Raw genomic sequence first — 27,181 nt, forward strand, 5'->3', positions numbered from 1 at the left:
CAGTGATGCCATGGGGACAGTGATGCCATGGGGGCAGTGATGCCGTGGGGACAGTGATGCCATGGGGAATGATGCCATGGGGAATGATGCCATGGGGACAGTGATGCTGTGCGCAGTGATGCCATGGGGAATGATGCCATGTGGGTGATGCCATGGGGAATGATGCCACAGGATCTCATTTCCCTGCCCTCCCGTGCCCCTGGGCTGGGCCGGGGTGCCGGATCCCTGCTGCTCCGGGCTCTGGAGAGCCCCTGGAGACGCCGCTCCTGCTCCTGCTGCTGCTGCTGCTCGCGCGGGGCCGGAACCATCTGCATCAATGAGTCAGCAGGACCCACTTAACACTTCCCCGGCAGAATCTGCTCCTCTCTCCCGACAGAATGGGCAGCTCCGGCAGGCTCTGGCAGCGTGTTACGATCTCAGCTCATTAAGGGACGCATCCTGAGCGCTTTATTGATGTTTTATGCTGCCTGGCTCCATCTTCAGAGGGAAACTCTCATTGCAGTCAATGACTGCACCTCCGGCCGCTGCAGGCTGAGCTCGGAGCTCCGGATCCGGCTCCGGGAGAGGCAGGCTCAGCTCCCATGGCTGCGAACCGTGGGGTTCGACCCCAAAGTGGGCAAGGAACGTCTCAGGGCCAGCATCCCCCCTTTCTTTCCAGGGACTAGGGAACACTCAAAAGGAAAACACAAGGAAGGGGTTGGTTTTTTTCCTTGCTTCTCCCTGTTTCTGTGAGAAGGAGCTGCATGACAGCAGGGAAGGGAAATGATGTTTCCTCTCCCCCAGCGCTGCCGTCTGTTCAGCCGAAGCCCAGCCGGGTGGGTGTACCTGGCCTCCTCCTCTCCCGGCGTGCTGGGAGCCACATGTCCCCACCTCGGGAGAATCACAGTCCTTTAATAAGTTCCCCAGCGCTGGCTGTTGCTTCTGAAAAGCTCGTGGCACTGTCTGGCTTCAAGTGGCTTTTACATAATACAGACTGTCAGGCTAGATGAGCATCACGGTCCCTTCTGGCCCTAAAATCTGTGAATCTCCAAATTAGAGGGCACCAGCACCTCCTTGTTTCTGGCTGATTGAATCAGGGGAATCGCGTGTTCTCTTTCTCCTCTCTCTTTTTTTTCCTCCCTCCCCTGCATCATCTCTAAGTGGAGGTGAATTACCCTCCCCCTGAGCCCAAGCTCGGCAAACAGCAGCAGGAGAGATCAGGCAGCTTCAGCCTTGCTCTGGGATCTCCTGCTCTTCTTCCCACTCCAGGGCTGATTCCCTGGAATTGTCTGGCTGTGGCCACAGCCGGGGCTGGAGCTGCTCAGCCCCAGAGGCAGCTGGAAAATCTCTGTGTGGAAAACGGTGCTGAGCTCTCCTGATCGTTTTAAAATCCCAATTAAGTTCTCCAGGCTTTGGACCGAGCTGCTTGGGATTTGTGACCGAGGTGGGGATGTAGAGAAACACTTTTTGGGAAGGGAAAGGAAAGTGACTCCCCGTGTTTTGGGAGGTGTTTGGGGTGTGTAGGGGGAACGGGAAGAGCACAGCAGGGACAAACTGCTGATGATCTGAGGATTGGTGGGGATGGGGTTCCCCAAAGTCAGGGGTCTGCAGCAGGAGCCTGGGAACCCCGGGATGTCCATCCCCATCCCGGCTGCCCAGGCAGGAACGCACTGAGAGCCTCAAACATCAACGGGACACGCGGGAGCTGCTTCTCCCCATCCCTTCGGGCAGGACCCCAGCGCTGCCCTGGGATTTCCACGGGGCAGGGGAGGGGCACCAAGCCCAAAGGCGAGCTGGGGAGCCGGCGTGGGGCGCAGGGGGGCTCTGGGAGGGGGCTGTGCACACCCCACCAGGGGAGGGAAGGCCAGAAACCCGCAGAGCTCTCACACCTTCCCTTCAGGAATAACCACATCCCTCTCCCAGCAGCCAAACCCCCTCCTGAGCGGGGGGGCTCCATCCCAGACCCTTCCTTTGGGGGAGGCTCTGAACTTTCCTGCTCTGCCCTGGGGTTCCCAGCCCTGCTCTCCGGTGCTGTGGTCAATAACTCAGCGGCAGGCTGCTGCTCTCCCTGCTCATCCCACCCTCCCACTCCTCCCGGGAGCTCTGCATTCATGCCTTTCTGGCCCTCCCTCGGCAGCGAGCGAGGAATAAAGCGGCGCCGGCTGAGCACGACGCGGGCTGCGCTGGGATGCTGCGAGGCAGCGAGGGAAGCCTGAATCACCGGCACCTCAAGGTGGGAGTGAGAGATTGGGGCTGGGAGAAAGGGAGGACATCACACGTGCTCCCGGGAGTCAGGTGCTCTGAGCCAGCTGGCTGCGAATCGGGCAGCTCGGATCCCTTCTGCGCCTTTAAAGACGGAGCCGGGAGCGATGGGGAGAAGAGGAGGGGCCGGTGGGAGCGCAGGGGGATTCAGCCTGGAGGCTCTGAGCTGGAGCCGAGGCTGAGGGATGCTGTCAGGGACTCGTCCTTCTTGGAGAAACTCCTGGAGGAGCATCCCTGGTGGGATCCCATGGAGATGGAGAAACCTCAGCCTAGAAATGCCTGAAAACGAGACGGCAAAGGCTCAGCTGGGCGCCGTGTGGGAGAGTGGAGCCCCTGGCCCCAGCTCGGGGGTTCCAGTGCTTCTGCTGGCATCGACTGGGAGAGAGCCCCTGAGGTCCGTGGGGTCACCCCAGTGTGTCCCCATCAGTTACAGCCACAATTTGTCACTCTTACTCCAGGTGCTTCTCTTCCCCCGTCCCCGTCCTGCTGTCACACCCTCAGCCCTGTGTTTGCCATCCAGCCTGGGACCCGAGGGGCTCCCGCGGTGCTGGGCACCTGCCGGGGGGGCGAGGGCTCCGAGCTTTCATCTTCACGTGCCTGAGACACATCCTGAGCCCTCCCCGAGCTGGGGGTGTCGCTTTGCTCATCTGGCGAGCACTCCCAGAAAGGATGGGTGACCGCCCTGGGAGTGCCGAGGGGAATGGGGGGAGGGTGGGGGCTCCACAGGTGACACCCGGTGTCATCAGGGTGAACTTGAGCCTTTGGGACCATCGAGCCGGGTCCACTTTATTATAAACGGGGCTGAGGGGTGTCACAGGGACCCCTGGTGCTCCTGAGCCAGGGGCAGGAGAGCAGGAAGGACAGAGCAGAGCACGCAGCGACTTGGGAAAACCTCCGGGATGGGAGATCCTGCTGGGACCTTGAGTCCAAGCTTTTAGTTTCTGGGAGAGTGGGATGTGTGTGGGCCGGTTCTGTGGTCTCGGTAAGGAAAAGCTGCTTTCCAGCCTCTCTGCCGAGTGTGTCTCTAGAGGAGCTCGCTGGGGGTGGCTTTGGGCTCTCGGGAAGTGCCGGAGGTGGATGGCACCTGGGCTGTCCCGGCTGGGAAGAGCTCAGCTGGGAGAAGGTTGGGCTCGATGACCTCAGAGGTCTTTTCCCACCTTTTCCATGACTCTGCGAGGTGACCGCGGCCGTTTCACGGCGATTTACGGCTCAAACCCGAGGTGAGGGATGCTGAGCCGCTCCCGGCCCGGCCCGAGGGGACCCTCCCGCGGTGTCGCGCTGACCCCGGCCCGTCCCGAGTGTCGCTGCCGTGTCCCAGGGGCGGTGTCGCGGTGGGCGCAGGGGGAACAGCGGCCCGGGCTGCGGGAGCTCCATCCCGGGGGGCGCCGGGCGGGTCCCGGAGCCCGGGCCGGACGGAAAGGTTTAAAGAGCCCTGAGCATCCCGCGGCGGGGCCGGGCGGCAGCGGCGCCTGGGGAGCGCTGCGGGGCTCTGCGGAGCCGCTAATGGGCCGAGTCCATTTCAGCGGGATGACGCCACTTGGGTAAAGCGTTAAGAGCTCCGGGAAGGCAGCGCAGAGCGAGGGGGAGCGCGATGCTCCCGGGCAGCGCCAGGTCCCTCCCTCCTCCCTCCATCCCTCCTCCTCCTCCTCCCTCCTCCCAGCCTCCCGTTCCCACCGAGCGCGGGGCCCCCCCCGCCGCTCCCGCTGCCCGCGGAGCGGGGCTCGGGGCTCGGGGCTCGGCTGCGGGGCCGGGGCTGCCCCCGCCGCGCTCGGGCTCCGCGGGCGGATGGACCGGCGGCGGCTGCGGGGTGAGTCCGCCGGGCTGCGGGACGGGGGCGGAACGCGGCGGGGGGACACGCGTGGGCCGAGCGGGCGGGGGTCCCGGGCCGCTCGGAGGGAGGGGGTCTCCGGCTGGGCTCGGGCCGTGCGAGGGAGCTGCGGCTCCGCGCGGTGGGGGCTGCGGTCCCGCACACGCGTGGGGTGCGGGCGGTGCGGCCGGGGCCGAGCGTGGCTCCGAGTCACGCCTGGCTTGTCCCGGGGGCTGTCCCGGGGGCTGTCCCGGGGGCTGTCCCGCACAGCAGCGGGCTGCGGGCGCGGCCGTGCCCGGGGATCCCGGGGACGCGGGGGCTGCGGGACCGAGCCGGCTGCGAGCCCCGCGTGGGCTGCGCGCTGAGCGGGGCCGGGGGCTCAGCCTCCCCCCGGCACCCAGACAGGGCCAGCGGGTCCCTTTTCTCCCACCTGGCGCTCTGAGCCGCTTGCCCCCGGCTCGCAGCCACCTCCAGCCTGTAAATCATTTGCTTTTACGATCCCTCCTCTGGCCCATTATCACACGAACTTTATATGTTTGGGGCTGGTGGTGGCCATAAAGCTGGCCCGGTTTCCGGGGCTGGCATGCCCGCCTGGCAGGCCGGGTGTGAGGAGGAGGAGGAGGAGGAAGCTGGGGGGACGCTGCCCCGGGCCCCCCCAGGCGGGCAGGTAGGCAGGAGGGGCGCAGCAGAGCCGCTGGGATGCTCAGCTCAGTGGGGCTGGGATACAGACTGCTGGCAGCCCTGGAATCGGGCTGGAGCAGGGAGGGGTGGGAGGGAGTGGGGGGCACTGGGCTATTCCGGGGGTCCCAGCTCCGGACGTCCAGTCCCTCTGGAGAACCCACAAAGGTTCTGTTCCGCTCCCCTTGGTTCCCACGGGGACATTTCCATCCCCCCAGCCAGTGATTCCAGGTCCCTGTCCCATCCCTGTGCCTGGGAATCACAACTCGGGGGGCATCTGGGTCCCGGACCGGTGCTGGGGGTGTTCCCAACATTTGTCCTTCTCAGGGTGCTGTGTCTGAGCCCCCAGATCCGGAGTGTCCAGCACAGCCCGTGGCCGGCTCCTCTCAGGCTGTGTCCCCCGGGCTCGGCTCCTCCTCACGGTGTCCCTGTACTGCCCCAGCCCGGCTCAGGGATCTCCTCGTTCCCCTGAGCTCCAGCAGTCCCGACGTTTGTGTTCCCTGTACTGGGCCAGCCCTTCGGCTGCCCTTTATCTCCCAGCCCCATCGGCTCCGTGGCTGCAGGACCCTCTGTGGGGTCTCTCCCTTTGGGGCTCCCCGTGGTTCAGCCCCCCAGGACCCTCACGGGGGTCATTCAAGCCTGAATGACCGAGTACCGAGCCCAGGTGAGCGGGGATGGACACCCGGGTGGAGCAGGGTGGAACCAGCATCGTTCCCTGGATGATCCATCCCGGCAGGATCCGGCTCCCGGGGGATGTGGGAATGCACAGAGGCTGCTCCCTGCTCCCCTCGGCACAGTCCCAGCTGCTCCTCAGGGGGGTGCCGGGGCTTCAGTGGGACCCTCCGAGGCTCGGAGCTCGGTGGCAGCAGGTGACAGGCACGAGAGCTTTGTCTCAGGCCTGTTCCCATCCCGGCAGGGCGCTCACAGCCCTTCCCCGGGCCAGCCCTGCCCTCCTGGTACTGCTGGGAGAGAAAAGGCTCCCTAAATCACCCGCGGGCGTCCTGGGTGAGCGACTCCTCCCTGGCTGCATCTCCCCGCACGGGGAATGGCGTTTTCCCCCGAAAACCCCAAATCTGAGCGGATCAGTTGCCTTTTCTTTCCGGAGAGGGGGATGGGAGAGACGAGATCTTGCTTGAACAGTCAAAGTAAGTTGCCTTTGCTTTTCCCCGCTCCTCAAGGTCAGCCTAGCTAATGAAAATCAATCTTTCCTCTGCCTCTCTCTGCTGCATGGGCAGATTCTACCTGTGGCCCCTTCACCTACATGAAAGTGGCGGCTGCCGAGCGTGGGCAGCTCCGGAGGAGTTTCCTCCTGGAACGGCGTTTTCCTGCGGCCCGGCCACCGGGACAGTGTCGGTGTCACGGGGGGATCGCTCCTGTGATCCCCCTTCTGGCTCCCGGGGAAGCTGCGTGCACGGGAATCACGGATCCCGCATGGAAATGTGGCTGGAAGCGCTGGGGAGGCTGGTGGCCGGGCTCTGGAGGGCAGTGGGTGATGTCCCCTGTGTGCAGGTGGCAGCAGCGGGAGCTTCGTGTCCCTCCCTGCCAGGGCCGGGAGCTCTCACCCCCTGCTCCCTGTCCTCCCCCAGCCCCAGCCCCGGCTCTCCCTGGCCAGCTCTGGCAGATGTGGGTTTGGAGATGGAGCCATGGGGTCGAACAGTCCAGGAAGGGGAGTGGTGGGACACGGAATCCTCCCTGCCCCGTCCTCGGCGGCGCTGACCTTCCTGGGCTCTGCTGCTGGCCGGGAGGTGCCGTGTCCTGAAAACAGCGGCGAGGGGCACGGCAGGGCGCTGCGAGGGGCACGGCAGGGTTTGTCTGTGCCAAGGCTGCCTTCCCTCGTGCCTGTGCCAGGCTGGGAGGGAAACCCGCCCTTCCCGGTGCTCCTGACCGGAGCAGGTTGGCTCCCGGGCTCTGCATGGGGCAGTGGGATGCTGCGGTCCAGCAGCACTTGGGGTCTGTGGGACAGCCCTGTCCTTGGCCAAACGTGGGGCTCATTAGTTGCAATTTCATCCCTGGAAGTGTTAAAAAGAAAAAACAACCCGCAACTGGATGTGGCACTTGAGGACACGGTTCTGGTGCTGGGCCGGTTGGAGCTGCTGAGCTTAGAGGGCTTTTCCAACCTTAACGATTCCGTGATTGGAATTTGTCAGTGTCTGGAGTTAACCGTGCTCAGATTCCCCGTCCCAGTGCTCCCAGTGTGTGCAGGGAATGGGAGCAGGAGGCTGCTCAGGGTGTGCTGGGAGCCCCCAGAGCAGAGAGCTCTGAGGGGAACGGCGTTCCCAGCTCAGCCGTGCCTCTGGATCTGTCACCGCTCCCATTTCCCCTCCTCTGGACAGGCCCAGCACGCGTCCCCGGGCAGGGAGAAGGAGGTGCTGGTGAGGGGTGGGAAATCCTTTGGAAGGACACGAGAGGCTCAAAAGCTCGGAGAGAGGCTGTGCCCGCCGGGGTCGAGGGGCAGATCCGGCAGCCCTTCCCTTGGGATGCGTCCAGCCTGAGCATTCCCAGGCACGGAACTGCTCGGGTCTGACTGCTGGAAATCCTTTCATTTGGAGCTCTCCAGCCCTGCTTTGCTCCAGAGGAAGGTGTCCCTGCCCACGGCAGGGGGCTGGAGTGAGATGAGCTTTAAGGTCCCTTCCATCCCGAGGCAGTCTGCGATTCAATGATTGGGATGGACGGATCACGTAACGGGGATATTTTCTCTCTTCCTGCCCCATCCTTTAGGATTTTTAGATGTGCCCTGATGCCGCAGGGTCTCCCGGCTCCTGGAAATGCAGCTCTCTTCCAGCGTGGCTGAACTCAGCTGCGACGAGACCATGGACCCACCGGCCGAGGACTTCCAGCAGGTCCTGTCCATCGACCAGATCCGCTCCATCCGCGCCAGCAACAACTACGTGGAGAGGCCGGCGGCGTGCTTCCAGCAAACCCGCTCCAACCCCTCGCTCTCGCAGCCCCCGCACAAGCAGGAGTGGCCCCAGGAGCGCCTGGCGTCCTCCACCTTGCAGGACCTGCACCGCAGCCACAGCCAGCAGCACCAGATGCCCCTGCAGCCGCACCTGAGCCACTCGAGCACGGCCAGCTCGGTGTCGCAGAGCACCGCGGCCTCCGAGCAGCGCCTGCTGAGCAGCCTGACCCCGTCGCACTCCGGGCACTCTCTGGTGCGGACGCAGCCCCTGGGAGGGGAGCTGAAGGCGGAGGATTCTCCGCGGAAGGGCTCGGAGCAGCCGGCGGGGCACGGGCACCTGCTGCTGTGCGAGGCTTGCGGGCGCTGCCGCTGCCCGCGCTGCACGGCCGCCCGCAGCCTGCCCTCCTGCTGGCTCTGCAACCAGCGCTGCCTCTGCTCCGCAGAGAGCCTCCTCGACTACGGGACCTGCCTCTGCTGCGTCAAGGGGCTCTTCTACCACTGCTCCACCGACGACGAGGACACCTGCGCCGACGACCCCTGCTCCTGCGGGCCGGGCTCCTGCTGCGCCCGCTGGGCTGCCATGAGCGTCCTGTCCCTCCTCCTGCCCTGCCTCTGCTGCTACTTTCCCACCCTGGGCTGCCTCAAACTTTGCCAGCGGGGTTACGACGGCCTGAAACGCCCCGGCTGCCGCTGCCAGAGCCACACCAACACGGTCTGCAGAAAGATCTCCTCCGCCAGCGGCACGCCCTTCCCCAAAACGCTGGACAAGCCGGTATGACCCTCCCGAGGAGGAGAAGCGGGCTTTGCTCCTCTTCCTCCCCCTCCTCTTCTCTGCTCCATCCCCCCTCTGCTCCGCAGTGCTCCCCCCTCCCCACCATCACCTTTTGATTGAGACCGGTGACCTGGGGGTCCCCCGGGCTTTGGGACACCCGGGCTGGGCGGCCGGGGGAGCCGGGGACACCGAGCCGGGGCCACCGAGCCGGGGCCACCGAGTCGGGGCCACCGAGCCGGGGGTCACCGAGCCGGGGACACCGAGCCGGGGCCACCGAGCCGGGGACACCGAGCCGGGGGACACCGAGCTGGGGACACCGAGCCGGGGACACCGAGCCGGGGACACCGAGCCGGGGGTCACCGAGCAGGGGACACCGAGCCGGGGGTCACCGAGCCGGGGACACCGAGCCGGGGGTCACCGAGCCGGGGACACCGAGCCGGGGACACCGAGCCGGGGACACCGAGCCGGGGACACCGAGCCGGGGACACCGAGCGGGGGGACACCGCTGGTTTTGCACACTCGGGAGAGGGACGGGAGAGGCAGAGCGAGCTGAGGGTGCCCTCCCTGGCTGTGTCCCACAGGGAAAGGTGACCCAGAAGGTCCTCGGGGCTCTGTCCCCACGGCGGGGGTACCTGAGGCCCCTCAGGACTCCGCTCTCTGAAGTTTTGGGAGCTGCCCCACAGCATGGTCCTTATCCACGGGGGAGGAGATGGGTCGGTGCGTCCCTGTGCCAGAGCCCCTCGGGAGCCAGACCTCCTCCTCCCACTCTTCCTCCCTCTCCAGCACTTTCCGTGGTTGGCCTTTTTCCCCTCAGCTGGCCACAGGTCCCTTTTCCCAAGGGGCTGGGCTGCCAAGGGGTCTCCTCCAGGCTTGGAAGCCGCTGGGAGAAGCGAGCGAGCTCCAAAATGAGGTGGCACCGTGTTTTTCTGTCTCAAAGAGGAAGAGAAGGTGTGGGAAGCTTCAGAAACCTTCTGGCAGGGGAAGGAGCTATCGGAGGCAGCCCAGCCCACTCGCTCCTGCCCGACTGCAGTGAGGGAAAGGTCCCCTCTGGGATTTGGCTGAGAACAAGGAGCTGCTTGGAAATTGCCATTCATTTCTCCAGGCCTTGGAGGGCTGCCTGAGGTGGGAGCTGCCGCCTGGCTCCGTCTCACCAGCCAGCAGATGCCACAGGCACCGGCTCCGTGCTCCATCCTCGATCTGGTACCTTCCACCAGCACTGAATTCACTTTAAAAGAACACGGCAAAGCCAACTGGGAGCAGGCACCGCTCCGGGGACTCCCCAACGGGGGCTTCTGTCACCCTGCCTTGGGCTGGAGGACACGGGGAGCAGGAGGGGGCGTCGAAGATGGGGACCCCGACCTTCCTTCCCTCCCTGCCACGTTTCCTTTGAGGCCTCTCCTGGCTGAGGGGTTCTGGAGCCTCGGGACCGGGGCTGGAGGTGGCGCTGGGGCCGGGCTCTCCGCGGAGCAGACGATGCTGAGATCCAGGTCAGCGCTCCGTCTGGCCTCGCCGGGATGATGATGATGATGATGATGATAACCCCGGCTGGGGCTCTCCTGCTGCTCCTGGGCTCAGCCCCATCTCTGGGTACTGCCAGCTCCTGCCTGGGACCCCGCTGGAGTCATTTGGGGGGGTTTGGAGCGGGGATGGCCTGTCCTGGAGCCGGCCCGTCCCCCTTCCCAGGTGTGTGAGCGCAGAGAGGAGGGAAAGGTGTCCCTGGAGGAATATATGCAACACATATATTCATATATTGAATATATGCAACACATCCCTTGGCTTCTCCCAGACCCAGCTCCCAGGGCCCGTCCGTCGCCTCCTCCCAGCCGCCTCCTTCCGTAGAGTTCTGTGGATCTATTTTTGTAGATATAAATATAACGTTAGGATGGGTAGGTCTATTACTAATAATAATCATGATACTGCTGTGAACGGTGCCAGGTACAAGGTTTGGCTTCCTGGTGCACTTGCACATGCTGGAAAAGGTGATTTCCCAGTCAGTTTGTTGCTGATCCCAGAGCCTTGTTCCCAGGCTGTGGGGAGAGGGGAAAGGGAGGGGTAGGGATTGCCTGGGGGTCTGCTCTGCAGGGAGGGGGGGATTCAGCGCTGGCTGGGAGGTGAGGCAGAAGTGGAATCTCACTGTGGAACTCCTCTTTCCATCCATTCTCTTTCTAAAAACCGTGGTGGATCCGAGCTCCTTCTGTTGCGGGGAGAAGTGGTTCCAGGCAGTGATTCATCCCGCCTGGAAGCATTATTCATTAAATCCTGTGCTGGCTGTGCCCGGCTCCCCTGACTCAAATGGCACCCAAACATCCATCTCGAGGTTCCGTGGGGAAGGGGGGATGAATCCCACCCCTGGTGGGAGGTTTGTGCTGGAGAATGTTGTGGACATGAGTGAAATCCTCTCCCTGATTTCACCCAGAGCCTGGGGAAAGATCTGTGGCTGTCTCAGGATGATGCAGAGGGATCTCCTGGCATTAGGAAAGGACAGAGCCCCATCTGTGCATGCTCCATCCCCGAGGCCAGCCTGCACCCCAGAATCATTTGGATTTTAAAGCCATGACTTTCTCAGAGGATGCCCTGTGAACCCCTCTAAGATCATTCCCGTGGCAGCAAATACAAAACACATTGCAAACACATTTATCCTTATGCCAACAATTGCTCTGCTCCCTACTCCCAGGTGAGGCTGTGGGGAGACACTTCCTCCAGGAGTCTCCTTCCTTTGGAAGGCTCAGTTCACTCTCCTATTGGTGCTGATTAAACTCCTTCTTCATAAAAACCAGAGAGCGTTTTTAGGGAGAAAAGGTCCCTTTTTCCCTGTGGGTTGGAGGAACTGTCTCCCTTGAATGAGAATGTGAAACAGTTCATTGAAACTTTTTAAAGAAAACTAATGAACAGAATTTTCCAACTTGCTCTACTTTGATTTTTTTTTTCTCCTCCTCCTTTTTAAACGGATCCCACTTGTAAATTTAGTTACCACCTCTGTATCTTTGCAATTCATTGCTTCCTCTCCTGATGGTGGAATGACTCAACATGTGAAGCTTCATCATTTTCACGGCCTCCCAAGTCATGCGAGCGCGGGGTGACCTCCCCCAGGTGCTGGAGCTGGGGGATGAGGAGAAGGCTGCCCGTGGATCAGCTCCCCAGAGCCTGCTCTGTTACCTGCAGGAGCTGGGCTCCACCCAAGGGGCTCCTCCTGGGTCAGGGAATGGTGCCACAGCCTGCTGAGGGCTGAGAGCACGGCCAGGGCTCTGGAGCATCTCCTCTCCAGGAAATGACAAATCTGGGATACACATTCCATCAAACACCCAGTGTAGAAGGGCAGGGATTTCAAATCTGCGGACACAGTTCTGTGCTGGGTGAATGTTTGGACTCAGTGGTCCTAGAGGGCTTTTCCAGCAGGAATGATTCCATGATTCTAGGAGGTGGAGAGGAGGAGAGCTCCAGCTGGCACCGAGGGACCAGAGCAGGGCTCTGTTTTCACCGAGGGCAGACACAAAGCCACATCCAGGACCTGCAGGGGCTGGAGGAGTTCAGCCTCAGATCTCTGCCCTGCTCGAGGGCCAGGTGCCTCCACCTGGAATTCCTGCTTCCCACTGGGGCCCTCGGCACATCTCCCCTCCTCGCTCTCAGCAGGCTGGAGAGCTTGGAAAGCACCAGAAGCTCCGTTCCACCGAGCTCCTCCGTGCTGGGGAAGGCTGTGGGCAGCCTCAGGTTCTTTCCCCAGGTTTTTCCCAAGCAGATCCATCCTGCTCCATCCCCACCTCTGTTGGCTTTGCCTGTGGAGAGGGCCCTGGTTCTGCTTGGGGCTGGGAGCCCCTTTCCTGCCCCACCCTCCATGAGTCAGATCCCAGCTGCTGGGGGTGTTTGGCTGCCTGTCCCAGCACTTGGGCTCTTTCTCTCTGTCCTGACGTGTCTTTTTTTGGTTTTCCTTTGGGAGTGTGGCACTCGGAGCCCTCTGCTCTCCCACAGGGATGGAGCCGCCTTGTGAGGGAGCGTTCCTGGCTTGTTGTGTTTCCTTTGCCAGGGAATGTGCAGGGCTGGGGGCAGACTGGGGCAGGGGGAGAGACTCAGGTGCCAAAGGAGCAGGAGGCAGGAGCTGCTGAGCAGGACCTGAGCTGCCCCTGCTCTGCTCCCCATCCAGAGCCTCCTTTTCCCACCCAGGAGTCCAAAGCTCCATCCATGCAAGAACCTCTGATGGTTTTTGCTTCCTCCAAGGCTTCCCTTGGTCCCACTCCCCTTTTTCCCCACTGGCAAATCAGTCCCAGCACTGGTGAGGAGGGGTCATGGAGTGTCCCATCCATTTGACCTCCTGCTGGAAGGGCCAAAGAGGTCCTTGGGCTGCTGTCCACCCATCCCTGAGAAACATCAGTGCCTCAAAGAGCAGGGGGAAGCCCTTTGTGACCCCCAGATTTCCATAAAATCCCACGGAGTTCACCCCTTCACCATTGAGGGTGAGCTCAAATGGAGGGAGGACAAATGCCAACGACCAAAAGATGCCAAAGCCAGGAATCAGAGATTGGGAATGGCCCTGGAGTGTGGGAGAGAGGGATGAGGGCATCAGCTGAGGGATTGGCACAGGATTGGAGCCCTAAACTCCCGTTCCCAGCCCCGCTGCTGTCGCTCTTTCCTGGATGTTCCGAGGCTGGAGAAGAGCTGGGAGTGTTCTGGCACTGGAAGGTCGAATGTTTGTGACAGGGATGTGATAAGGACTGACCCCACAACAGAGCTCACTCTTGGTCTTTAACGGGATCCAGCTCAGCCTTGGCTCCTCCAAGGAGCCCGTGGAGCCCATGGGATGCTCACTGATCCAGGCAGCCCAAACCAACCTGAGCTGGAGCCTCTTGGGCTCAGTTTGCTTTGGGTATTTCCCTTGGAGCAGGAGAAATCTGATCTGAAGTCTGAAGATCTCTTGCAGACCCTCCTGGAGTCACCCTGGGAGCTGGGATCTGTTCTCCTGCTCGGGGTGACGCTGCAGGAGCATCCCCTGGGGACACAACCCCGGGGTTCCTTGGGGCACTGCGGGCACGAGGGGTTCTGGATGGATGGGAAGGGCTCCCAGCACTCCGGGGAACGTGTGAGGGAGGCTCTGTGCCCAAAGGGCTCCACCACGAGCAGGACCAGGGGTTCTGGATGGATGGGAAAGGCTCCCAGCGCTCCAGGGAATGTGTGAGGGAGGCTCTGGGTCCCTCTGCTCTGTGCCCAAAGGGCTCCACCACGAGCAGGACCAGTCCTGCCCCGAGAGCTGGGCCTGGCACGGGAGGTCCCACAGCTCTGTGCCAAGGACACCCTGAGTCCCAAGCCCGTCCCCACCTCGCCCCTTCCCCCCTTTTCCACCGGGATGCTCTCCTGGCAGCGCCTCCGCATCCTCCTCCTCCTCCCCTGGTGTCCTCAGCACAAAACTCTCCTTGGAAGATCCCCCTGGGCTCCCCAGGACAGGCCCAGGACCCCAGGGCTCCCATCCCGAGTTTCTGGGTACAAAGCCCTTCTGTACAGCCTCCCTCAGGATCCCTCCCCGGCTCTCTCCGTTCCAGTTCCTTTCTATAAGGTATAATATATGTTTATAACCTGATGGCTGGTTTTTTTCACAATACTCTTGTACCTTCTAAGGAAAAAAAAATAATTAAAAAAACCAAAGTATTTATTTGAAAAGTTTATTTTAAAGATAAGAGAAAAAAAAAAAACAACAACCCAAAACCTATTTATTTTACTGCACCCTCTTCTGTTTGGTTTTCTTCTCTTGCAAAGCTGATAACTGTTACAGAACCACTGCTGAGGTGAAAGAAGTGATTCTATGGGTGGCTTCACAAGCCCACTTAGAGCAACTATTCAATAAAAATATATATTAATTTTGAAGGTGGTCTCGTTCTTGTCTCCGTGCTGGCTGGGCCATGGCTCAGGCTTTGCCTGGGGCGCTGCATGGCTGAGAACTGGGGGGATTATCCTGCATGAGGTCTCCCCTGGGAACCTTCTGATGCTCAAACCTCCAAAATCCGGCGTGGGCTTCCCTGCTGCAGCTGTCCAGATCCCTGAGGAAGGGCTGGCTGGGGTGGCAAAGGGCAGGAGCAAAGAGAGGGGTGCTTAGGTAAGAAATTCCTGAGTGCCTGGGGGCTTCCAGTCACCCCACAGAGATCCCAGCACGGTCCCAAACCTCTCTCAGTGGGGCCATGGGTGCCTTCCTCGGGAGGAGCTGCAGCTCCTGGCTCCTTCCCCAGCACCTGGAGCTGGGTTTAGCCCAAAGCTGGAGGAATTCGGGTCACACCCCAGCAGCTCCTGGGCCGGGGTGGTGCCTCTGCTCCCTGTGCACATCCCAGGGCTGGGCATCCCAAAGCCCTGCCCGTACAGAGTCCTGACATCCTCATCCTCAGGGGCTCTGTGCTCCAGAGCTCTCCTCACACAGCCGGTGGAGCTTTACCCCAGCACCTGCAGGGCACCAGGTCCCTGCTCACAGGTTTGGTGGCTGATCAAAAGGTCAGTGGCATTCCCCTCACTCCTCTTTCCTTTGTCGGCTTCAGTGTCCACCCCTCGGCTTGGGCTGAAGCTGTTTCCTCTCTCTGCAGGTCCTGCCTTTCCTGGGAGGGTTTCCCTAGGCCAGGCTTTGCTGAAGAGCCTTCCCAACCCCGGTGCTGAATCAGAACCGCTCATCCTCCTCGTCTCTCACCATAACCCCTTTTCCCAGGCTGCTTCCCCGCTTTTCCCTGCCCGTGGAGCCGCTGCTATCGGAGCCCGCTTTCCAAAATCGCTTCCAAAGCCTCATCCCCGGCATCCAGGATGTGCCTGAGGGCTCTGGAGCACAGATGTGAGCCCAATCCCTGCTGTGACTCACTCTTCCCCCGCTCTTCAAACAAAAGATGGCTCCGGGCCATTTGTCACCCATTGGCTCCTTTCAGTGCCAAAGTCCCTCTCTTTTGGACAGAGCCAAGCACTTTCATTCCCAGATGTGCAGCTTTCTGTTAACTGTGTTAGAGCCCTGTCGGTGCCACCTTCCCAAGCCTTCCCTGTCCTCACTCCACCAAATCCCCCTGGCATCCCTGGGTCTCTCTCCTGCGGTCCCCTGGAGGAAGGCTCAGGAGCTGAACTGCAACCATGACCATGCTGATCTGAAAAAAAAATGTTAATTGCTCACTTGAACATTTTCTTTCTGCGTGAAGGAAGTCATAACGGTCCCAGGAACAACAAAAAACCCGCAGAAATTGTTTTTTCCCCCTAAGATTAGGGTGATTCTTTGAAGTGCACAGTCATTTTCTGTTTTGCATCCGTGTGAGGAGCAGGAGGGGGTCCCCAGGCTCGAGCACCCCATGGCACCCACCCCAGGTGAGCTGGGGCTCTGAGCCACCCCCAGGGCTGAGCCTGCAGTAAAACCCCAGCTGCTCTTGGCTGACAGAGCTTCTTCAGAGCTGACATGTCCGGTTCTGTCCTGCCCCAACTCAGCTCCACGAAATCCTCCTCAGACACCGACAAAGCTTTCCAGAAGTGCATTTCCACCTTCCTGGTGTTGAAATCTCCCCTGGGCCGGGGCGAGCGAAGTCAGGCCAGGCTCAGATCCCCCTGAGGATGCCCAGGTGTGACCCAGCCCAGTGCCTGGAGCATCCCCGGCATCCCGGGAAGGATGAGCCCTGGTGGGCTCAGGAGAGCCAGGGAAGGTGTTTGCAGTCAGAGCTTGGCTGTCTAGACAGCAGAGAGAGAGAGAGGAGCCCTCAGAAGGAGTCATTCATCTCTTCCTAAGATGGCTAAATAGGTCAGATGACTCATGCCCTGAAAGTGCCGATTTCTCTGCGCTGACTACAAAGAGGGAAGGAGCTGCCGCCGTCCCCCCGCACCGCAGACAGCGAGGGGAGCGGATCCGAGCCCGCCTGTGGATGTTCCCTGGGCCAGCAGCGAGTTCAGCCTCCCCGGGGATCCTCAGTGCTGGTCCCCAGGGATGCTGAGGAGGATGGAGGGTTAACGAAACACGGGTGGGTTTTGAAGGTGCCGCCCGTGGGAATGTGGGTGTGATGGGGCAGAGGGCCCAGTGCAGCTCCCTGCTGTCACCCTGGGCCGCAGGGACCATGGGACAGGAGTTCAGGCTGCAGGGACCTGCACAACGGCTTCTCCAGCATCAGAACCCCTTCCCTGCCTGGCCATGCTCCTGCTCTGGGCAGGGCTGGGGGCACCTCTGCTCTCACCTCTGGCTTCACAGAGCCAAAGCTGCCCTGGGCAGACACAAGAGGCCATTCCTATGTTGCCCCAGCACTGTCCAGAGCTGCTCGGTGAGGTTTAGGAATCCCTGGGGGCATCACAAGGTTGAGGGGGCAGCTCTGAGGGCAGCCAGGAGCCTTTGGAATATCCCTGACAAGAAACAACCCCCTCAAAAGAGTGACCTGTGCTGTGGCTGCAGCCCTGGGGATGTGGGGGGTTTGCTCCCTGCAGGAAGGGCGCTCTCCAGAACCCCAGTGTGTACAAAAAGGACAATTTGCACCCCCAAAAACCCCAAAACGCCTGCGGGTTCCGGCACTGCCCGGGCATCACAGAGCCACACTCTGGCCCTGCAAAACATCACGAGATTGGCTTAAAAATCAAGATGCAGCTCACAGCAGATTCTTGTTTTTCGCTGCTGCTTTTGGAGGCTGACTGAGTCATGCTCACAAGGCTCCTTTGCCAGACAGCGGGGCTGGCAGCTCGCTGGGGCCGTGGGGCGAGCGCGGGATCCTCCGGCAGCGGGGCCGGGGTGGCAGCCGGGCTCGGGGACTGCCCGGGCACCCCTGGCACCCACCAAAGGGCCGAGCATCCAAAACTGGGGGTGCTGCCCAACAGCCAGCAGGGCCGGGAGCTCCATCCTCTCATTCCAGCCCGGTCACCCACAGGCTCCTTCCTCCGGCCGCCTCATTTGGCCTCGGCGGCTGCCGATGCTCCGGGCACGGGGCCGAGGGTCCGGCCAAGCCCCCAGCCCTGGGTCAGGGGCTGCAGAACACCACAAAGCCGTGTCTGAACTGGGAGCGTGTTCCCCTGGCTGGAGACCCCCTCAGCGGGGTGTTCCCCATCCTCCCTCCTCTCCGTGCTCCGCTCCCGGGGTGCGCCTGAGCTTCGGGATGTTTCTTCAAGGCACATCCAGAACAAAACTGTTTTCCTGGTGTGGAACTCCAAATCCTCCTGGGGAGTTCTGAGGGATTTATTTCCTGTATCCACTTCCCCTGTGCCTTGCTGCTCTCGGTGAGGACATTTGCATGGAACAGTAGGATCTCAGTCTTTTGATGTGCAATTATCATCTGCAGAAATGACTAATCAATTAAGGACAGTCACTCCCAGGCTTTCTATTTATTTCTTTCTCATTGAAACCAGAGCAAATGTGCCCTTTTTTCACGGGGAAATGATGTTTTTTTCCAGACGTGGCTGCTGAGAACTTCCCAGCGGATCTGAAAATGACATCATGCCCTTCTTGGTCCCCACTGTTGTCACTGTCAGCGCTGAGCTGGCCCCGCTGCTGACACCCAGCCCCTGTCACCAGCCCTGCCAGCTCAGCGGTGCCAGCAGCAGCGGGGACACGCCAGGAAGGGCTCGGATCACACTTGGAGAGCAGCTCAGGCAGGTAAAAATGGCCCAAAGTGGAAGCAAGAGTGAAGACAATTCACCTTAAAGGTGGTGAACCCTGAGGGGAGAGAGGGACCCTTCACAAGGACATGGAACAACAGGAGAATGTCCTTCAGCTGCCAGAGGGCAGGGCTGGGTGGGATATTGGGCAGGAATTGTTCCCTGGGAGGGAGGGGAAGGCCTGGCACAGCAGCTGGGGCTGCCCCTGGGTCCCCGGGACCGTTCCAGGCTGGGACAGTGGAAAGTGTCCCTGGCCATGGAGGGGTGGAACGAGATGTTCTCCAAGCTCCCTTCCAACCCAACCCATTCCGTGATTCTGTGTTCAGCCCAACCTTCAGCAGCTGAGGGGGCAGAGGGGCTTCAGAGCAACGAGCCAAGGGACGAGGAGGCTCAGCTCCTTGTCCCCTGCACGCCAGGACAGCCAGGTGAGCTTGGGGAGGGGCTGTGGGCACTGGGGGCGAGGGGCCAGGCACTGGCACCCCGAGGAGCAGAGGAACTCCAGCCAAACCCCTCTCTGCCCTGCCAGCTCACAGCACTGCTCCCAGAGCCCCCGGGTGACCCTGAGCAGGGTGACAGAGCTGGGGCTGGCCCCGAGGCTGGGCTGGGGCTGCAGGAGAAGCGGAGCTGTTTTGTAACAGCCTCCCCGGGGAGGGATCACACCACACCGGAGAACGCCTCCGGAGAGGCGCGGCGGGCACGGAGGTGACCAAATAAATTGACACCAGGCAATTCTCAGCGGAGCTCCTGAGACAAAGTAATTGAAAATAAATGAAGGAACATGACACCTGGCTGGCAGATCAGTTATCTATAGCGTCCCTTTCCTGAAATAACTGCCTCCCAAAATCCGTCCGCCGAGGCAAAACCAAGGAGATGCTCACGCAAAATAGGCCATTCCAGCAGGGACCTGGAGGCCCCTTTATTTTTAATGGAAGTTGCCAGAAGGGTTAATTGGATGGTGCATGGCAGAGCCCTCCATCTGGGGATCTCCTGCCCTTGCCACCAGCGCAGGAATGCTGAGGGTGAGGCGCCCCATCAATCCCATCCTTGGGAACACTCGGGTCACAGACCAGTGCCAGAGGGGTTTTCCTGCTTCTCCAGCCCTGGTCACGCCAGGGTGTGCTGCTCTCACCCCACAGGGTTTGGGTCATTAGGATTTGGGGTGAGTCAGCAGCACAGCAACGCTCAAAAATGTCCTGGAACTCCTCTAAGAGGGCCCTGCAGAAGCCACTGACCCCAAACTGTGAGGGCTGTTCAAAAGTGCTTTTATTCCTGATGGGACTGAGGTCCTGCAGAGCCTGGTCAGGGCAGTCCCTGCCCCTGTGGAGAGGTGGAAGCAAAGGTGAGGAGAAAGGAGCTTGTGGAGGGCTGGTGTGCACAGCCCTGCCAGCACAACCCTGGGGTCAAACCCACCAACAGCAGCCAAAGCTGCAGCAAATCCCGGATCACCCAGTGGCCTCTGCACTGCTGAGCTGGGTCACACCTTCCCCCTGCACCCCCGGGCAAGGGGGTGTCCTGGAATCAGGGAATCACAGGATAGCCTGAGCTGGAAGGACCCACAGGGATGATTGATTGAACTCCTGGCCCTGCACAGACACCCAACAACCCCAGCCACAATCCCTGAGAGTGCTGCCCAAACGCTCAGGGCCATTCCCTGAGTCAGGAGCTTGGGAGGGATTTGGCTGATGAGCTCAGAGCCCAGGGGCCCAGGCTGGCAGAGGGGTGGCCGTGGCAATGTCACACTCGGTCCTGCACCCTCTGCAGGGCTGGCCTGTGCAGGGGAGCAGATTTATCCTGGATATCAGCACTAGGCAAAACCTCTGCCCACAGGAAACAGCTTCAGGGAAAGGAGCTCTGCCCATGGCAGCCTCCAAGGGAAGAGGTGTCCTGGACAGGGACATTGGCACCACCAGCCTGGCCCTGCCATTGCTCTGCCAGGACCCCGGGGATGGGACCCACAACAAGTGGAGAAGATCCTGTGGACACCTGGTCCCTGCCCATTCCCAGGGGAATGCTTTAGCTTGGACCTCACTGCTGCTTTTCCTCCCTTTTCCTGGGTTAAATCTCCCTTTGGGAGCAGCTCCATCCAAGCCTGTCTGTCCCAAGGAGACACCACCTGCTTTTCCCTTTCATCTGCTCTGCTCGTTCTGCAGATGAAAGCAGCCAGGACAGAAAGCAGGTGCTGTACCTTTTGAACAGAGAAAAGGAGAAAATAAATGGCACAGGGAAGGTCTGGGCCTGAAAACAGAGTGGCCTTCAAGCTGAGGGGCCAAGAGACATCCCAGCTCACACAGCCCTAGCACGGGGCTGAAGGACCCCCACCTCTCCCCATCACCTGGGGCAGGGCAGGGCTGCACCTCACTGGGGACCCTCTCCTTGGAATAAAACTTGGCCACACAAGGGGTTGAGCTTTGGGGACAGACACCAGGTGCCCTGAGCCCTCCTGCCAGGGCTCTTCTGGGGCCTTTGATGGGTCCTTCCACCCCCAAACACCAAAAGAGACAGGCAGGAACATTTCCTTTCTTACAGCAAGACGATTTTTCTGACGTACCTCATCAGTTCTTCTGATTTTTGGTGGTTTTGGCACTTGCTGTCATTAAATGAGACAGAGGAGGGGATGGGCAGCCAGGAGTGTCCCAGCTGGGCCACGTCTTTCTGAAAAGAAAGAAAGAAAACAAGAAAGAAAAGGGTGTCCCTCCCCCTCCAACAAGCCCTGTAATGAAAACATGGCCAATGCTGGGCTCTGCCCTCTGCCCTTTTTGGGGCGGGTTGTAAGGTCACAGGGACGTGGTCCCCCCGTATTGATCAGGGCTCTTTGGGGGCTGGCATATGGCACCAGGTTTCAAAGGCCGAGCAGCTCGAAAAGAATTAAGTGGGGGCAAAGAGTGGAACGTCCCAGATTGAACTCCTGACACGCGGGGGTCAAAGAGCGCCGCAGATAAAGCGGGGTCTGGAACGGCCGGGGCAATGGCAAAAATAAATACTCAGGCGTTAAAAATCAACACCCCCCAAGGCTGGGGATGAAATCCCACCGTGCTGCCCAGGGAGAGATGTGGGCTGGATGAGTTGGATGTGCTGGGGAATAACCAACGGGGAGAATGTCCTTGTTTGTCCCAGGGGTGAGAGCAGGAGAGCCTTGCCTGGAGAGCAGCTCTGTGGGCTCCATCAGCTGGAATTCTGTGGGTTTCACCTTCCTTCTGAATGTCCCTCAGCTCCTAAAGGACAGAAGGGCCACCTTTGGAAAGGGAGAGAGGTGGAAAGTGAACCTCTGGCTGTGCAGGAACATCCCTTCTCCAGCAGGGAAGTGGCTGGAATGCGAAGGAAGCAGCACCAGGGGTCCCTACTCCAGAGCAGGGTGAGGTGGGAGAGGAGGAAGGGTCCAGGACGGTTGGAAATCTGTCAGAGGCCTTTTCCCTGAGCCACAGCGGCTGAAGGGTCAATCCCGTGGGCAATGCACACCTGAGCAGGTGCTGAGGGCAGGGAACCACGTCCTGCCCCTCCCATCAGAGGGTCCTTCCTGTGCCCAGGGGCTCCAGGTGGGAAATGGGGTGCACAAGGATAAGAAAATCAACAGCTTCACCCATAAAACTTGTGGAATGCCATCCTGGTGAGGGCTGTGGCCTTGGGCCCACACTGAGCATCTGTCCCCAAAATCAGCAGTTTTTTCCAGATTTTCTCCTCATCTCACCCTCTGCAAAGGCCAACTCCTGAGCTGTGTTCCTCAGGGGGAACTCCAGCTCTTCCTTGGGAACAAGGAGCCAGACTCCTGTGTGTCCCATCCTTATCCAGCAGGGATGGCTCCCAGGCCCTCCCCTCTCCTGGCTCCTGTCATGGTTCTGATGCGGGCCCTCAGCTCCAGGCCGCGCTAAAGGAGCGGGATGGAGCTGCCAGGGATGGGGTGAAGGACAAGGGGATCTGTGGAGCTTTTCCCTGCTGGATGGAGGTTGGTTTATATTCTACATTTGTCTGGCAGAGCAGGCCCAGCACTGCCTTCCCCAGAGCCCTGAGCCCGGGAGCGCTGGGGAGGACACAGAGGACACCCAGTGTGCCATGGGGACCAACTTCCCACAGCCTGAATGGGCTGGGGAGGCTGCAGACACCTCAGGAATCGTCTTCCTGAGCCTGTGGATGCTTCAAGGCAGGTTGATGAACTCAATCCTGATTTTCCAGCTGGCTCATCCCATCCGTGTGCTCATCCCAGGCCCCGATCCCAGAGCCCTGCTGAGGGGAAAGGCCCATGGCCTGGGGGGAAAGGCATGAAAGGGAAGAAGATTTCAGTTCATGGCTTTCCCGTGGTTGTTTGGGTTCTTCCCAGCTCTGTGGGAATCCACCAGGCCTCATCCTCGTCCCTCTCCTGCCTGGGCCATGTCCCACACACAGGAATCCCACGGTGCCCTCTGCTCTGGCTTCTGAACCCCCAAAATCTCTGCTGTTCCATGCTGAGAGTCTTGGAACAAATCAGGGAGCTTGTTTTCCTGGCTGATTTCTGTTGTTTCCTCCTCTCTTGTTCTCCCAGAGCCTTTCATGCCCAGCCAAGGTGCTCTATCTCCCTCCCCAGCTCTGCCTGCAGGGCCTCGCTCGGCTCTGCTGTGTCTCCTCTGTCTGGTTCCTGATAAAACAAACTGCTCAGCATGGCTGGGTGAGCTCCCAGACGTGGATCAGGCATCCAGAGCCTCGCCACCACCAGAACACTTCCACCACAGCACCTGGCCATGGATGTCTCCAACAGTGATTTCCCCAAATTCCCTCTCAGAGTGGTTCTGGTGTGTGAGAAAACAAGGACCTCCCTGCTGAGCACCTTATCAAGATTTTAATTAAAAAAAAATTAAATTATTTGAAGAAAATCTTGGGGAGGGGTTGAGGGGTAGCTCAGTAGCCAAAGAGAACAGCTGGATACTTGGAGAAACGGGAAAATTTCCGGCTGTGAAGGCAAATTACACATCCAGGAGATTGTGCTGTGCCTGCCCTCTCCCTTGACCGCTCAGGTGTGGCAGACAGGAGAGGCAGGGTGGCATTTTGTGCCCTCAGATGTTTCTCCTCCCTCTGCGTAGGTGGAATCCTCTGAGTGACACATTATCCCTTCCACTCCGCACTTCCCCCTGGATTTCTCCTTCTCATGACTGCTCCAAAATGTGTTCTAGAGCTGCTGTACGATGAGCAGTCAGTGCCTGCAAACGCTGCCTCCTTCCCCCCCCGTTCCTCGTGGTGAATTTAGTAGCAGATGGCAGCCTCAGAGCCCTGAGAATGAAGTGCTCCAGAATTGACAGCACAACACGAAATCTTCCTCCCTCTCCCAGCGCCGCGGCTCCGATGGCGCAGAGTGAATAATTTAGCATCCATCTCTCATTCAGCAAATGCTGCCGGTGAGCTCTGTGAGGATGATTTTTATTAACTGGCCGGCTGGATGCAATTTTCCAGCAAAGCCTGTGTGCAAACAAATTGGAGCTGAGTGCTGGGTGAGTGCCAGTGCTTCTGGCTGCCTCCTGCTCCGGGGAGATGAGATGCCCACATCCTGTTACACCATCTCCGCTGCTCCTCCGCTCTTTCCCAAGCCCACAGGGAACTTTGCTGCTGGACAATCCTGGGTTCCTATCAGCCAGACACATGTTCATGATGGTTGGGTTTTTTTTGTTGTTGTTGTTGTTCCCTGGGAACACTTGAGCAAAATCTGGCTGCCCAGCCTGGTCTGGAAAAGCCATCGCGGATGTCGCTGATGGGGCTCGTGGGATCTGACCAAGAAAAACAGTTCTGAGCCCTTTTGTTCCTGCGCCATTTGTCCCTTTCCACCTCATTCCAGCATCAGGGTGACGGTGTCAGGAGGTGAGAGTGGCATCTGGGATCACTGGGCCCCTCTGCTCTCACCTGCTGCCAACAGGAGAGGTGGGGCCAGCCTGGAGCTGCCAAAGCCTGGCAGGTCCTGGAAGCCCAGGGTGGTTTGGGCTGGAGGAACCTTAAAACCCACCTGGTTCTACTCCCATGGCCAGGGACACCTTCCACTATCCCAGGGTGCTCCAAGCCTGGCCTCGGACACTGCCAGTGTTGATTCCTGGTGAATTCCTGCTTTGGCACTGTCTCTTCCCCACCGTCTCTTGCAGCCCTGCACGGACCCCGAGGGGTGACACTGTGGGGGTGACAGGTCCTGCAGCCCCTGTCCCTGTCCCACACAGGTGTGGCCCCAGTCCCCAGGGCTCCCTGAGCCTGGCAGAGCGGCAGTGGCACCCCGAGACACGCAGGGGAGCGTGATGGATACGGATCCTGCAGTGGGCAGGTAGCAGAGCTCTGTTGGACAGGTGCCTGGAACATTAGGTTATTATTGGAAACACCAGGCTTTTATGGTAAGTAATTGTGATGTTATTGGGCGTTTTCCCTAAATAATCCACCACACTCCCATCTGCCGGCAGCTGATGCTGAAGGGAGAGGAGGGTGGGTGCCAAAAACCGGGAAGGTGAAGTGGTTCTGCTCCAGTGGGATGTGAAACGGGGAAGGTCTCCACGGCTCTGCTCCCGAGCAGGGGCTGTGTCCCTCTGCCCTGGAGCCTGGCCAGCCCCAAGAGCTCTTTTCCAGCTCCCTCTGAGTTCTGTGTGCTCATGGTGTCCTTCTCCTCTCCCTGGCCTCGGCTGGGGCAGGGAGGTGCCTGGGGAGATGCAGGAGATAGTGGTGCCTCACTGTCGCTATAGGGATGTGGGCAGGAGCTTCCAGCAGGAGTGGGGAACTCCCGGGGCTCCAGTCAGGTCTGGGATGGGCCAGAGCCTGTCCGTGTGTCTGGCTGCCCCACACAGCCCATGCTGGTGCAGATCTGGAGAATCCTGGTGCCTGGCCACTCCTGCAGCTCTGTAAATACTGGGATTTACTGGGGTGTGAGACGCTGCCCACTGGAACTTTGGAATTCCTGCCTCCCCCTTCTCCACACCCCCATGACGTGGGATATTCAGAGAAAGGCACCTGAGAAAAGGGTCCTGCTTTCTGCAGGAGGTTCTTTTCCATAGAAACATGGAGCTGGTGAGGTTGGAAAAGCCCTCTCAGGTCATAGGGTCGGACTCAGCATTGCCAAGGCCACACCAAACCTCATCCCCAAGAGCCACATCCATGCAGTTCTAAATCCCTGCAGAGATGGGGCCTCCACCCCTGCCCTGGTGTGCCTCCTTCACACCGGGAGTATGGCAGAAGTGACTTTTTGGGTCACTTTTTCCCAAGTCCCAGCCAGAGGAAGCCTTTTAGGAGCTTGGAGGGTGGATATGGGCACCTGAGGGGCTTTGGCACCGCACCTTGTGGAGGCATCTGGGTCAGTGCTGTGCCACGGTGAGATTCGTCCTCTCCTGAGCACCTAGGGAAGGATAAGAACATCCCCAGAGCTGGAATCAGCAAGGACAGCTCTGGCAACTAGGCCACCCTGGCTTGAAATAGCCCATGGGGCAGGATTAGCATCGTTCTCCCCGAGGAGAATCCCGAAAGGGAAGAGGTCTCCCTGGAAAATTCAGTCTTCTCCTTTTTTCTCATACTCAGCCCAAAGGAGAGTCTCACTGCTCCTCCCAGCCCCCCTTTCCTGACTGTGTCGTACACAAACCCCGTCACTCAGCAGGATCCTGGCTGGCCCTGGAATTACTCACCAGGAATGAGCCATTTCCATGTGCACACTGTCACCCTACAGTTGTCTGTGAGAGCTGGGCTGCCAACATCTGACTGCTATAAATAGCCCAGGGCTCGGAGGAGGCAGGAAAACACCTTTGAACTCCCCTGAAATCTGGTGGAACTGCAAAGGGACAAACCATAAATATTGGCCTAAAAATACATGTCATGGAATGGTAGAACCGTGGAATGGTTTGGGTTGGAAGGGAGTTAAAGATCTTCTATTTTTCACCCCCTGCCATGGCAGGGACACCTTCCACTGTCCCAGGCTTCTCCAAGCCCCAACGCCCAACCTGGCCTTGGACATTCCCAGGGATCCCAGAGCTTCTCTGGGCACTCTGTGCCGGTGTTTTACCACCCTCATCACCTTCTCCTTTTTCTCTGATTTAAATTGACCCAGTGGGGGCTTGGAGCAATTCAGGGCTCAGCTTTGGCCTCTCCCCTGCCAGCAGCGCCTCCAAGAATCCACTCCCAGAGCCACTTTTTGGGATTGGCTTCTGCCCGTGCTGTCCGGACCTGCCTCTCCCCTTCCTCCCCATCAGCCCACCCTCCTCCTCCTCCTCCTCCTCTCTTCCTCCTCCTCCTCCTCCTCTCGTTGTCGTGGCAACCAGAGGCCAGGACGCCTCTGCCCCGGGTGACAGCCCCGCAACAAAGGCGGCTTTGAGAGCGTCCCCAGCGCCCTTCAATGCGGGCCGGCGAGTGCTGGGGGTGGCCCCGAGCCCCGGGGGATCCCGCAGGCTCCGGCCGTCCCTCTCCGTGTCCCGGGGGTCAGGGGACAGGCTTCACCGGCTCCTCTCGCCCACGGGGCCAAGGTGGGTGAAGGAGGGGGCACGGGCTCATTCTTGTCACTGGGGCAGGGTGGAGAGCGGGTCAGGCACCTCCAAAGGGCTGACACAGCCCGGTGGGTCCCCAAGTGTCATTCAGAGTGAAGGAAGTTGTCCATCAAAGCTGGGGGGGCTGTGGGAACACCTGCGGGAGCAACTCGGCAAGAAAACTCCCAAAGCTCTGGCCCTGCTGCTTTTCCCTGTTCCCTCCTCCCCCAAAACCTGCTGTGCTTTCCCAGAGCCACGAGACCCCAGGAATTCACCGGTGCAAATGTAGAAACAGTTTCCCTGCAGCAAGACATTCACCGGGGTGAAGGATGAGGCTGGGAAGTTACTCCAGGGAAGAGCTGATCTGCAGATGTTCTTGCCTGAACCAGCAGCAGTGCTGGGTTAATGGCTGCATTGATAATTACAGTGATCATTCCCACCCTAAATGATTCCAGGATTCCAGGGATGTCACAGCACATCAGCCGGAGCTGAGGCAAACAGGCTTTCCCAAAAACGGGAGGCGGGGAGGATGAAACCCTGCTGGAACACAGACAGAGCCCACGGGACTCGTGGGCAGGTGGGGGTCAGGGAGCACCAGGGGTGCCTCAGTGTCCCCTCTGCTCTGTGGCCACTGACACCGGCTGGGGGAGGAAGGGGCTGCCCACATTTTTCATAGAAGGGACCTCAAGCTCATCCCATCCCACCCCTGCCATGGCAAGGACACCTCCCACTGTCCCAGGTGCTCCAAACCCATCCAGCCTGGCCTTGGGCACTGCCAGGGATCCAGG

At 60.0% G+C, this 27,181-nt stretch overlaps 2 protein-coding genes and 1 long non-coding RNA gene across 5 annotated transcripts in view; 2 read left to right on the forward strand and 1 right to left on the reverse strand.

The window, feature by feature from the left end:
* LOC107203713 overlaps nucleotides 1-2,524 on the forward strand; it is a 15,740-nt gene extending 13,216 nt beyond the window's left edge. The window contains exon 3 of the mRNA XM_015626023.2: nucleotides 2,117-2,524. Within this exon, the coding sequence (XP_015481509.1) occupies nucleotides 2,117-2,524 (408 nt within the window). The remainder of the gene's footprint in view (nucleotides 1-2,116) is intronic.
* SPRY3 (sprouty RTK signaling antagonist 3) lies at nucleotides 2,017-8,772 on the forward strand. 3 transcript variants are annotated; one of them, XM_015625968.3, is made up of 2 exons: nucleotides 2,017-2,212; nucleotides 7,445-8,772. In XM_015625968.3, the coding sequence occupies exon 2, from the start codon at nucleotides 7,492-7,494 to the stop codon at nucleotides 8,401-8,403; it is 912 nt and encodes a 303-aa protein (XP_015481454.1). In that variant the 5' UTR covers nucleotides 2,017-2,212; nucleotides 7,445-7,491; the 3' UTR covers nucleotides 8,404-8,772. The 3 variants fall into 3 exon arrangements, with proteins under 3 accessions (XP_015481454.1, XP_015481455.1, XP_015481453.1); XM_015625969.3 differs by lacking the exon at nucleotides 2,017-2,212 and adding an exon at nucleotides 3,082-3,461; XM_015625967.2 differs by lacking the exon at nucleotides 2,017-2,212 and adding an exon at nucleotides 3,969-4,048.
* Nucleotides 8,773-22,746: 13,974 nt separating this feature from the next.
* On the reverse strand, nucleotides 22,747-25,781 carry LOC117244356. The gene is made up of 2 exons (XR_004497281.1): nucleotides 25,563-25,781; nucleotides 22,747-25,279 (listed from the first exon to the last, which is right to left on the reverse strand). It is a non-coding gene; the product is annotated as an uncharacterized LOC117244356 (long non-coding RNA).
* Between the last annotated feature and the right edge of the window lie 1,400 nt (nucleotides 25,782-27,181).

Source organism: Parus major, chromosome 4A (assembly GCF_001522545.3).
Source record: "Parus major isolate Abel chromosome 4A, Parus_major1.1, whole genome shotgun sequence".
In the NCBI taxonomy this organism is placed as follows: Eukaryota; Metazoa; Chordata; class Aves; order Passeriformes; family Paridae; genus Parus; species Parus major.

Coding starts and splice junctions, on each gene's coding strand:
- SPRY3 (XM_015625968.3), top strand. CDS start 7,492: ATGCAGCTCTCTTCCAGCGTGGCTGAACTCAGCTGCGACGAGACCATG.